At 35.2% G+C, this 12,249-nt stretch overlaps 1 protein-coding gene across 2 annotated transcripts; it reads left to right on the plus strand.

Moving 5' to 3' along the window:
- Positions 1 to 2,561: 2,561 nt before the first annotated feature.
- Positions 2,562 to 10,286, plus strand: RSH1 (RELA/SPOT homolog 1). Of its 2 annotated transcripts, none has more exons than XM_048105246.2 (24): positions 2,562 to 2,894; positions 3,197 to 3,375; positions 3,751 to 3,942; positions 4,509 to 4,574; positions 4,720 to 4,812; positions 4,943 to 5,074; positions 5,172 to 5,273; positions 5,353 to 5,430; positions 5,508 to 5,579; positions 6,458 to 6,565; positions 6,664 to 6,761; positions 7,009 to 7,069; positions 7,151 to 7,213; positions 7,285 to 7,341; positions 7,423 to 7,524; positions 7,681 to 7,839; positions 7,951 to 8,082; positions 8,159 to 8,245; positions 8,339 to 8,410; positions 8,733 to 8,819; positions 8,958 to 9,417; positions 9,580 to 9,641; positions 9,747 to 9,815; positions 9,902 to 10,286. In XM_048105246.2, exons 1-24 carry the CDS (start codon positions 2,870 to 2,872, stop codon positions 10,004 to 10,006), a joined length of 2,661 nt encoding a protein of 886 aa, XP_047961203.2. In that variant the 5' UTR covers positions 2,562 to 2,869; the 3' UTR covers positions 10,007 to 10,286. The 2 variants fall into 2 exon arrangements, with proteins under 2 accessions (XP_047961203.2, XP_047961204.2); XM_048105247.2 differs by having other exon boundaries at positions 8,961 to 9,417.
- Positions 10,287 to 12,249: the final 1,963 nt, after the last annotated feature.

The following is a 12,249-nucleotide window of genomic DNA, read 5'->3' on the forward strand; positions in this document are numbered from 1 at the left end:
ATAAGCGGCTAAATGACAACATGCAAAAACCGGAAACAGAAGAGTATAAAGTATACCTAATCAATTAGAAAAGAAATAGTATGAAGACAATGCGAGATATAGAAAATTCTTCATGAGCATACAGAATGCATTTTCCTACTAGAGGAGGTATATCCTTTGGCGGACTGAAATTGGGAGAATATAATTCAACCTCACTTTGTATTATTCTTAGTAATGCTTTTCAACAAGATATGAAATAAGGAATATACCCTAGTGTTAAATGTTGAACGCACACTTTTTGTTTTTTCCTCTTCCACTTTTTAAACCATAATTAAATGTTAGTAGATAATTATATATAGTTCTGGGGTATTGTTTTTGTGCATAGAAAATCAGAAGTATAAGAATGAATTTATCGCATGTAAAAGTAATTTGTCACGCGTACATGACTACATTAATTTAGTACATTTAAATCTAATCACGGTGGTTGTGACTACTAGTATATATGCACAGTGGCGACGCAAGATTTTAATATTGGGAGTCAAAATTAACGTAAACAATTGTTGCGTATTTTGAGTATCAATAACGCCAGAAACAATCACGACATGAACAATACAAATAATTATGTGAGATAAATAAATTGAAAATGAGCAATATAAGATGACAGTGTCAACGTCGAAATAATTGAAGAATATATTTTTAAATAAAAAGCATAACCTTAAAATTAAATTTTCTAATATGATATATATGCATATTAATGTAACTAAATAATTATTTTTATTCTTAGATTATAAAAATAGTACTTATGTGATGTTACAATAACAAAGTTTGCACAAATAAAATAATAAACAAAAAGTATATAGAATTACTAGTGAAAAAATATAAATGAATTAACTATAATAGGTGGGACAAATAAATTAATTATTTGACAAATAAAAAACCATGAATTAATTTATTGATAAATAAATTTATTTAGTTGTTTTGCTTTCAAAAATTCGATTCAAGAACCTATGACGTCTAGGTTCCTTGGTCAATTGGTAGACCAACTGAGCTATAAATTAATGTGACAACTGTTGTAAGAATGTATATGGAGTATATAAAACACGAAAATCAACGGGGATTCCAAGGCCCCCCCATGCTCCTTAATTAGTGGGTCCGCCTTTGCATATGCATATAAGTATATTAACAGTTAAAAGTGAGTTTATACGTAGTTTAATTTTAAGGTTTTTTTATAGCAGCATTAGTTTTCATGACATTCAAGTCAAAACAGTAACTTTTTTACATGCTTTTTCATCACACTTCTCTTCAATTAATCTTTACTTAGCAAAACAAACAACACATTTGATTTGACCATAACATGATTTTATTATCAACCAGCAAAACCAACCAACCACTACAAATCAATCAACCTTTGAATATAAATATCATCCACAGTTTAATCAAAAGTCAAAATTAATCAAGCTCTCAATAACAAGAACTAAACTCAAAATTAATCAAGCTCTCAAGAACAAGAATTAAACTCAAAATTAATCAAGCTCTCAAGAACAAGAATCGCCTTTATCCATCTAAACATGTGAACCCGAATTTAAAGAAAACCAAACACAATTTTAGTTTTTATTTATTTATTTTTAAATATCATGAAAATGTGCGAATTCCACGAAGGTGATGGGCAGAAGATCCATACAAAAACCCAACAACCTATTTAAGTGCAGTAATAAAGAATGAATGTTAAATTAGGTATAGATGTTGGTTGGCCTTGTAAGACACCATATTGAAACACATATCATCAGAGAAGAAGAAAGAAGATGGTCACTTATCATTTCAGCAATATTTAATTTTGACTCTACATGTCCACTCTAACAAACACAGAAAGCACCAAATGTTGCTGCTTTCTTTAAGAGACACCTCCACTAAAGTCACCATAGTACTATATCATAACACTAGTACCACTATATCGAAATACAATCTTAAATTCAATAATTGACCCCAAATTTGAAGGCAAAAAATGAAAATACAAAAGTAAAAAAACATCATTGATTAGTCAATTATAAAAACCTGAAAAAAAATTAATAGAAGAAAATCTAAATTAAATATAATCTGAAGTGATAATAATATGAAGCATAAATATTACCCTCTTCTTTCTTGAAAAGTATTTAACATTAAATTCAACACGAATTTTAATGTATAACTGATAAAGTAGAGAAATCGAGATAGAGGGGTAGTGTAAGTAGTGTTAGTGAATAGTAGACTCCACGCTATTAATAATGTAGTGTAATAATATAAGCGGTTGATAAAATAACATTTATTTAACTATTTCAAAATTAAAAAGTCTATAGTAATTTTCAAAAATAAATTAATAAGAAAATAGTTTATATTTTTTAAAACAAAAGTTATAAACATTAGAGTCTTAGATGTACCTCATTAATGATTATTTGAATCTTAGCGGATCTTGCGCTCACATAGGGTTATTATTTGGTTTGCGGAATTTAATTTAGTTTGAAATTTAATTATAAAGTGAAATGATAAATAATGAGGAGAAAAATCCAACTGGAGAAAATAAATTGAAGACAAATATCTTTATGATACGGCATTTGTGTGGCCTCGACTAAATCTCCATTCTATCCCTCTCTCTCCCCTTCGCAATTTTTCTCGCTTGATTATCTCACTATTTGTTATACTACTACCTTATTTCCATCTAATTCCTCTCCAACTCTATCTTAAATTCGATAATTTGCTAGGTTTTTGGAAGGGAAATCATATTTGTGTTTTTGGTGTGCTGATGAAAACTCAGTTTATGTGTTCTATTAATTCAGCTTTCATGGTTTCTCTCAAGGAATTGTGGTCGGCTTTCTGTTTCAATGCCTAGTTTCATCGTCGATGCTTCGGATTAGATATGATGTCGCCTTCGTCAATGTCAGGTATTTTCTTGATTATTGGGTTATTTTTATGCTGGTTTTGGTGAAAGGTGGTGTTGTTTTACTGTAGGTGACTGAGTTATGGTTTGTTTAGTGGTGGATTATGTGTTTTCTGCTTTAATTGGATGTTTTGGTATCGTTTCTTTTGAGTGGGGAGGTGCGCTGTGTGGAAAGATTGTTCTTCACTTGAGTTGATTAGTTCAGGCAGTGGATTTTATTTGAAGTATGGATGATATGTTCGGAATTTAATTTGGTTGAATGAATTTATGTGATTATTCTGATTTTGGTGATTATTTTTTGGGCAGTTTCTATTGAATGTGTGAATATATGCAAGTTGTGGAAGGGGGACGTGGCTGGAAGATTTGATTGCAGCATGCTATCGTGTGCTTCTAAAGCTCCGAGGGTGCTGACTGGATTTCTTGCAAGCACTGCACATCCTCCTCAGGCGTGTGGAAGAATTGTGAGCAGAAGTAGTATCCGATGTGTGAGTAAATTTTGAGCTTGTTCTTTTAATGGGATTTTCTGTGATATTCATGATTACATGACACATTAAGTTAGCCGAGTGCTTTATGTTTACTCTTTAACTTTCTCGATTTTTGTCAGCTATAGCTGTTAGAACACGCATGCTGAAAATGCTAAGATTACATCAGGAAAGTGTAATGGGGATTTATAGTAGCTAACGGCTTTCACCACGTGTCCTTTTTGGGTAGATATAACTATCGGAATTAGGAATCAGCAATTGTGTGTTCCATGAATTAAATAAAATGTGATTATAATGTTCAATACTTGTGCGAAATACTTAATTTTTTACTACTTATATCAGTTACTAATGGAGATACATTCGTTATTATTTTTCCAGAGATGCGAAGTTCATAATTGGGGAGAATGTTGCTTATATGAGACCTCCAATCTTGCCAGTTTGCAGAAACTTGAGATAGCAAGTACTGGACATTCTGTTCGCAACAAATGGAAGTTATATTGTTCTCCATCTTCTTCTTCTTCTTCTTCTTCTTCAGAACGTTGCAACGTTTCTCCAGACAGCTTATGGGAGGTAACTGAAATAATTATTTCTTTTCTTTAAGTTGGTTAATTGTAATTTACAGAGTTCACTTAGTAGTAGAGCATATGAGGTCAACCTCATTGATCCATAAATCTATGACACAGAGATACGATAGACTGAAATATGACTTGCAGTTTAAACGATCTGCAAGTAGAACTTCTGAAAAATTAATGAGTAAAGGGTTGATTACATCTTTTAAAGTACAATCCATTCTCAGGCTACACTTCGGTGGGAGTACTTAAGGTGGGTTTTTGGGATTGATCTCTGGTATCTTAACCTTATAAAGGTGGAAACCAATATGCTACAATATTGTGGTTGGAGTGTAACAACATAACTGTACGATGAGCTAAATCGCCATAGATGATTACCAACATATGGAGCAGTTAGATAATTAGAAGTGATTGAGAACAAGTTAAGGCGAGGTGTGATTGTCTCCCATTATGGACCTTTCACAGATGTTTAGGCTTGAATGATTCATTTAATGTAGATGAAGTCACATAGCTAAGCATTCTAAGTTTACTCTCAAGACAGAGTTGTTGATTGTTTTTTACTCCCAGGATCTTAAACCTGGCATCTCATATCTATCCCCAAAGGAATTGGATTTGGTTCGCAAGGCCCTGAATGTAAGTTTTCATCAATCATTCTCAAGTTATTTTGTTCTCCTTAGGCCTACATGCAATTTGATTTTATTTCAATATACCATTTGACTTATCTCATGCCTTATAATTTCAGTAATATTCTTTTTTTGGATTTATCTTGTTTTCATAGTTGGCTTTTGAGGCACATGATGGTCAAAGAAGGCGCAGTGGGGAACCCTTTATTATACACCCGGTTGCAGTTGCTCAAATTCTCGGTGAACTAGTGAGTTGTGTTATATATTTCATTCTTTGTCTTGCTGACTTAATGATTTAATTTATCTTGTTGGGTTTATTTCAGATTTCAAGAGTTTCTCTGAATGGAATATATCTCTGACTTGCAATTGTTAATCCAGGAACTGGATTGGGAGTCTATTGCGGCTGGACTTTTGCATGATACAGTGGAAGACACAAATGTGGTTACTTTTGAAAGTATAGAGAAAGAATTTGGAGCAGCTGTTCGTCACATTGTGGAAGGGGAAACAAAGGCAGCTCTATGCAATCAATTTTATCATTCTTTACTTGCCATTAAGATGTGATCTTTGTCATTAAGCTGACAGCCACAGTCGGGCATTGATGTTCCAGGTATCTAAACTTGGGAAACTCAAGTCAAAGAATGAGAGTCATTCTGTTCAAGATGTGAAAGCAGACGACCTCCGTCAGATGTTTCTGGCCATGACTGAAGAGGTAAGTTATGGATGTATGAGAATGTATATGGTGATTATATATATGATGCCATTCATTGACTGAAGTAGTGGTGTATCAGGTCCGTGTTATAATTGTCAAATTGGCCGACAGATTGCACAACATGCGGACTCTTGCACATATGCCTCCACATAAGCAGGTTTGCATGGTTCAGTTAGGTTATGTTTTAGCTAAATTGCATTGGATCCAAATTTTTTATATCAAGTATTTTTGCAGTCCAGTATTGCTATGGAAACGCTGCAGGTTTTTGCTCCTCTGGCAAAACTGCTTGGAATTTACCAGATAAAGGTACACAGTTTACTCCTCTTTTGGCCATAATGTCGTCATACATGTTGTAACGTATTTATATGTATATATATTATTTTATGTTCAACGACAAATTAAAGTCAGCATTTGTATCTTCAGCCATAATTGAGTAGGTTGTGATCTAATTTTTTAATATTAAAGAGGGATCAGAGTAATTTATCGAGATTATATCTGAACTAACAGTTAGTGTTATGTGCGGAATCATCTTTGGCCTGTTAATTTAGTTCTCTTATCACTATTCCAATTCATTGTATGCTTTGGTGTTTAATGAGTTTTTCCTCTAGTTGTTTGCTAAGATGTTATGTCTGCTCCCGAAAGGTCAACTATTTATTTTGTGTTGAACCTATCAATTTGCTCTTTAATGTTTGAAGCCGAAAAATAGTAAAACTTGTTCACTGCACAAGTGCGTGCAAGCGAAGCACGTCATTGTCATATATCTTCTTTTAGTGACTTCCACATAACTCGTACCACTTGTAGTCTGTCCATTTTTAAGCATCCCATGTTTGCACCCGCCTTAAAATTTGTATAAGATGCACAAGTACTTGATTGTTGGTTAATAATTTATACGGAGTACCACTTTTTGTTTGAATGTTTTTGGTAGCATATGGAGTACATAATTTAGTGATTGGACAATAAGTCAGCTTTAAAGCAAAACTGAATGCAGTTTTATGCCTATACTCTATATTCATTATGACGGATTGTTCTTGCTACATTGCCAATCTTCTCCCTCTTTTTGGATTCCGTAATTACTTCTTCCATCCTTCATATACTATTCCTCAGTACTAAAATATTTCTGCCTTTTATGCATAACTTGTCATTTGTTTGGGAAAGTGTACTTATTTTTAATTTCCTTCTTGCAGACCGAACTTGAAAATCTGGCGTTTATGTACACAAACCCTGAAGATTATCCAAAGGTCAAGAGAAGAGTTGCAGAACTTTATCGAGAACACGAAAAAGATCTCAAAGAGGTACTTATTCAGTGGTCTGAACCGACTATGCTATGTACTCGTATAACTTTTTGATAATTAGTTAGTCACCTACTCATGCTTTGTCCTCATTCCATTAGGCAAACCAAATTTTGATGAAAAGGATTGACGCCGATCAATTCTTAGACCTTCTCACTGTGAAAACTGAGGTTCAGCCTGTGTGTAAGGAACCTTACAGGTAATATAGATTATTTCTGTTCATATTAGATTCAACCTTGGCCATACAGTTATTCTAGTTAGTATTTACTTCTCCTAGTTCTGTTATAATCACTGTTCAGAATAGTCAGTCCCATCTATTATGTGTATCCTGGGTAGAGTTACAAATTGCTTAGTGATCCTACTAATTTAAATTTAAAAAGAAACTAATGCGGTAGTTAGACTTGGTCGTCTTACTTTCTCCTAAATTACCTCTCTTTGATATGCAGCATTTATAAAGCCGTTCTTAAATCTAAAAGCTCAATAAATGAAGTTAATCAGATTGCTCAGGTATATGGTTGTTGAATTTGATCACCCTGTCAATTTGTCAATGCACTGCTGTTTCATACATGTAAGTTTCTTGAACTCCAGCTGCGAATTATTATAAAACCAAAGCCGTGCGCGGGAGTTGGACCCTTGTGTAATGCGCAACAGGTGTGGTCATCTATATTCTTATATTTATGTTGAACTACTAATATTCTTACTGACTTTAGTATATGCTACAGATATGCTACCATGTGCTTGGACTTGTCCATGGAATTTGGACACCTATCCCTCGAGCTGTATGTAATATGAGACCGCTATTAAAGAACTTATTTTATAATTTCAGATGTATATGTATTTAAGCTCTCCTTTTATAACAGATGAAGGATTATATTGCCACTCCGAAGCCTAATGGCTATCAGAGTCTTCATACTACAGTGATTCCCTTTCTTTATGAAAGCATGTTCAGGCTGGAAGTTCAGGTTTGACATCATAAGTTGATTGTATTTCTTTCATCACTTTACTTGTGTTCTATCTTGAAACATTAAGCTTTATGGAACATTGATATAGGTTATGGAATAGCAATGTATATGTATTTTCAGATTCTAGTTAATATCGATCTTACTTTTGGTTGGCAGATTAGGACAGAAGAGATGGATTTGATTGCTGAAAGAGGCATCGCTGCGCATTATAGTGGCAAAGTTTTTGTGAATGGGTTGGTTGGACACGCCATGCCAAGTGGCAGAACGTCCAGAGGGAAAACGGTTGGCCTTAACAATGCTAATATTGCTCTCAGGGTATATTACTTTACTTGTACTTTCATACATGTAAATCCATATATGAATTCCTTGGTTATCAATTTAAAGTAACTAATTATATCAACAATTTGTTTTCCATTCTTCACTTAGATAAGCTGGCTAAATGCAATCCGGGAGTGGCAGGAGGAATTTGTTGGAAATATGAGCTCTAGGGAGTTTGTTGACACAGTCACCAGGGATCTTCTTGGTAGTCGTGTCTTTGTATTTACACCTAGGGGAGAGGCAAGAATATTCAAATTAGCTTCTTTTGTAATATACTCATGTTATCAGTGTGTTTATATAGTTTTACTGTCAACAGATTAAGAATCTGCCTAAAGGGGCGACAGTAATTGATTATGCGTATATGATCCACACTGAAATTGGAAACAAAATGGTTGCTGCAAAGGTATTTTTAAATTGCTGATTATGTGCTGTATGGATTCTCCATTTGAGACTCCTCTTTAATCTTGTCTCATTGTCAGAAGTTCTCTATTTCCAGGTTAACGGCAATCTTGTCTCCCCAACACATATGCTTGTGAACGCTGAAGTAGTCGAGATTATAACATATAATGTCAGTTCATTTGTTCTTACCCCTATCCATATCTGGCTATTCTTCCCATATTAAATGTCACTGCATGATATCATGCACATAATTAATGAGGAGCTATGATATTAGTATCAGTTAAGAGAAGTGTGATTGTCGAGTATGATGCTTCCCCTAAAATTCCTGTGCATATTTTGGTATCCTTAAGTTGTGTGTTGTGCCTCCCTCAGATGCTTTTCATTTCCATTTCCATTCTGGAACCACCTTCTATGTTATTGCATAATCCACAACAGGAATATAGACTATAGTACAAGCTCTATTTTGCATATTGATGCAAGTTTCGTTTCAGGGGCTCTCAAATAAATCTGCCTTTCAGCGACACAAGCAGTGGCTCCAATACGCAAAAACACGAAGTGCTCGACACAAGATTATGAAAGTAGGTTACTTTTCGGAGCTTCTCTTATTTTTAATTATAATTGTTCTACCCCCTCTGTCTCTCGTTGACACACAGTCACACACACACACATGATTAGACCCCCTCAAATTTATTAACTCTATTACATATACACTGTAGCAGTTTCTGAGAGAGCAGGCTGCACTATCAGCATCTGAAATAACTGCTGATTCTGTGGAGGAATTTGTTGCTGAATCTGAAGAGGAAAGCAAAGAGGAACCAGCTGTAAATTACTCTGAGGGGCCTAAGCATACGTGGCAGAAATTATTGAGGAATGTCATGCAAATTGCATCCTCAAAAGCAAATAGTGAAGATATATTCCAATTTGACAAGGGGAACATTCAGATTCCAACTGTTAACGGGAAGCACAACAAGAATATGCAGCACGTGAGTTTGAAGGCAAAGGGAGAAGTGCTATCTCAAGGAAATGGTGTTGCAAAGATGATTCGTGCCAATATTCCTCTGTACAGAGAAGTGTTACCAGGACTTGAGGTGTGGCAAGCCAGCAAGATTATGTCTTGGCACAACCTCGAGGGTAACTCTATCCAGTGGCTGTCCATAGTCTGCATAGACCGTAAAGGTAATTTTCAATGGTTGGTTATACAATTCGTCTTTCTTGTGAACAATGTACTTGTGTTGGAATGTAATGGTTTTTGAATTGCTTTCCTGAACTCGCCATCGAACATATTAAGTGACTGTTCTTCTTAGTGTTGCTTGAATTCTGACGTGTATTAAAACTCAGGGATGATGGCAGATGTCACATCAGCACTTGCAGCTGTAGGAATTACCATATGTTCTTGTGCTGTGAGTTTAGATTTAAGAATAACTTGTCACATTCTTTATCCTCTATATTACAAAATCCTTCTCTTCTGACATGTTATATATGATGTCATACGACATCATTGGCAGGCTGAAATTGATCGAAGGAAGGGAATGGGTGTCATGTTGTTTCAGGTCGAAGCAAGCTTGGACGATTTGGTACATATTCCTAAATCCAAATATGCATGTGTTGTTTCCACACTTGGTCCTAAAATTAACATTCTGCCTACTTTTTCTCGTCCCAGTCCAATGCTTGCTCGAAGGTGGATCTGATCCTCGGTGTTTTGGGGTGGTCAACCGGTTGCAGCTGGCTGAGCTCATCAGAGACTCGCCAGTTTCTAGAGTGTTAAATGTCTGGTATGGTTCACTCAGCTGCTAATGGTTGGGGATTAAGTTTTGTATCAAGAGAAATGGTTCACCTTTTGGATATGGGATTATTCAGCTTCTAGTTGTCAAATTCTTTTGAACCCTACAGTCAAATAAGACCAGTATAAATGCTAGCGAAATCTGTATATAGAAAGAAGAGAGTTAGTATAGTGGTGAAAGTATACCTGTAAAGGGAATGGTAGATGAGCACAGTTTCCTTTCACATATTTGACAATATCATGACTTTTTTTTTTGTGCTTTTAATATTTCAGTAACGTATTTTCTTTGAAGGCACTGATTCCACCAACGTCACGGTTGAGGTGGTCGAGATCATGATGATAATTTAACTTAAAAAGGATTATTGTTCTCTAAAATCATAAACTTTCGTCTAGAGATGTCCAAGCTTTATGGTTCGGGTGGTTAACCACAAATCTGTAATTGGCGGTTATAGTTCCGAATTGGAATCGTGAGATTTTTATTGAACCGAAATGATCACTTTTAGAATCGTGGGCTGGTTCAAGTTCCAAAATTTCAGAACCGTAACCATACTGGAAATGCCGTTCCGGGTGGTTCCAAACTGAAACTGCAAAATCACTGGAAAACTGCAAAACTGATCCAGAACTGCAAAAAACCTTCGGAAGTCGGTGGTTCGGAATTGAATGGAACCGTAAAAAATTGCCAGTTCTGAAATTGAACCGGCAGTTTTCGAACCGAAATCATAACCGCAAAATACGGACAAGGTTCAGTTCTAGTTTGAGATTTTCTAGAACTGGAACCGGCAATTCCGGAATCTGGGGGAAAATTTAAACCAATTAATTCATAAAACGATGTTGTTGTATACACTCAGTAAAAGCATGGTTGTGCACTTATATTATCCAATGTACCACGTTGAATTCAATTTAGGGAAAAAATCAAACATATGGGAAATTCGCTACAATGCATAAGTTCGACGTTTTATTAGAGCATCTCCAATGCCGGCTAGCCGATTCGCGTCGCTAGCCGGTCGGCTAGCCGAACCATTGCAGTAGGCCAGCCGAGAATCGGTGAGAAAAGCGGCGTGGGCTAGCCGATTCGGGTGCGCTGGCCGCCATTGTGGCGTGCCGATCGGCCAGCGATCGGCCAACGCTATTTTTTAATTTTTTTTTAATTTTTGAAAATCTATATAATGTATTTTTTTAATGTTTTTTTATGAATTTTTTTAATTATGTAATTTTTAAATAGGCACACAGACGACGGGCTAGACCCAATACAAAATTATGACCTAAAACAGAAACATGTCATAGCGTCGGGTCGTGTGTGGCTCGTGAGGAGTAGCGGCAAACTATAACGGATTCAAAGCATACTAACATTTTTTAATGTATTTTTTTAATAAATTAGTGAGGAGTGGAGTGGGGCGGTGGCTCGTGTGTGGAAGTCTGGATTTTTTTTTATTATGTAATTTTTTTTTATTTTTAGTTAATGTACTTTTTTTATTTAAATAAAATTAACGAATTTTTCCCGTATATGTGTCGTAAATTTAATCGTAATTTTAATTCCGTAAATGTAGTATTTTTTGAATTATTTTTATTGCGGCTGGCCTATGGCTGGCCTAAATCTGATGTGGCAGGTGGATTTTTAGTGCTGCTGACGTGGCAGGGAGAGAGAGTGACTGGCCTATGGCTAGCCTATTTGCATTGGAGATGCTCTTATAAAGAGCCTTCCTTTTCAAGTTGTGGCTGTGAGTGTTGATAAGAGGGGAAAGCATGTGTATATAGGGATGAGAAAAAAATAGGAAACCGAATATCCGAACCAAATCAAACCAAAATTTTGAAATTCGGTTCGGTTTTTTTGGTTTTTCGGTTCGGTTCGATTCGATTTTAGAAATATAAAAATTTTAGTTTTTTGGTTCGGGCGGAAAAAAACCAAAAAACCAAATTATATATATATATATATATATATATATATATATATATATATATATATATATTGTTAAGAATCGGAGTTCCGGTTCAATCTAATAACCCAAAATAGTGATAACAAAGACAAAAGACAGAAAGATAAATTGGACAATGGACACAAGAATTTACGTGGTTCGGTCAATGCGACCTACGTCCACGGCCGGAGGAGAAATTTCACTAGTAATGTGGGGATGATTACAAAAAAGGCTAACACCAATATTTTAGGATAATGGAATTAGAAAGCCTAAGCTACAAAAGAGAAAAAGAAGGCAGAAGCTTTGAAGCTTTGT

Source organism: Salvia hispanica, chromosome 6 (assembly GCF_029641045.1).
Source record: "Salvia hispanica isolate PSC_SH4W2 chromosome 6, Shi_PSC_v1, whole genome shotgun sequence".
Lineage (NCBI taxonomy): Eukaryota > Viridiplantae > Streptophyta > Magnoliopsida > Lamiales > Lamiaceae > Salvia > Salvia hispanica.

Coding starts and splice junctions, on each gene's coding strand:
- RSH1 (XM_048105246.2), top strand. CDS start 2,870: ATGATGTCGCCTTCGTCAATGTCAG. Junction 5,274..5,352: donor TTCTGGCCATGACTGAAGAG/GTAAGTTATGGA, acceptor GTGGTGTATCAG/GTCCGTGTTATAATTGTCAA. Junction 7,840..7,950: donor ATGCTAATATTGCTCTCAGG/GTATATTACTTT, acceptor TTCTTCACTTAG/ATAAGCTGGCTAAATGCAAT.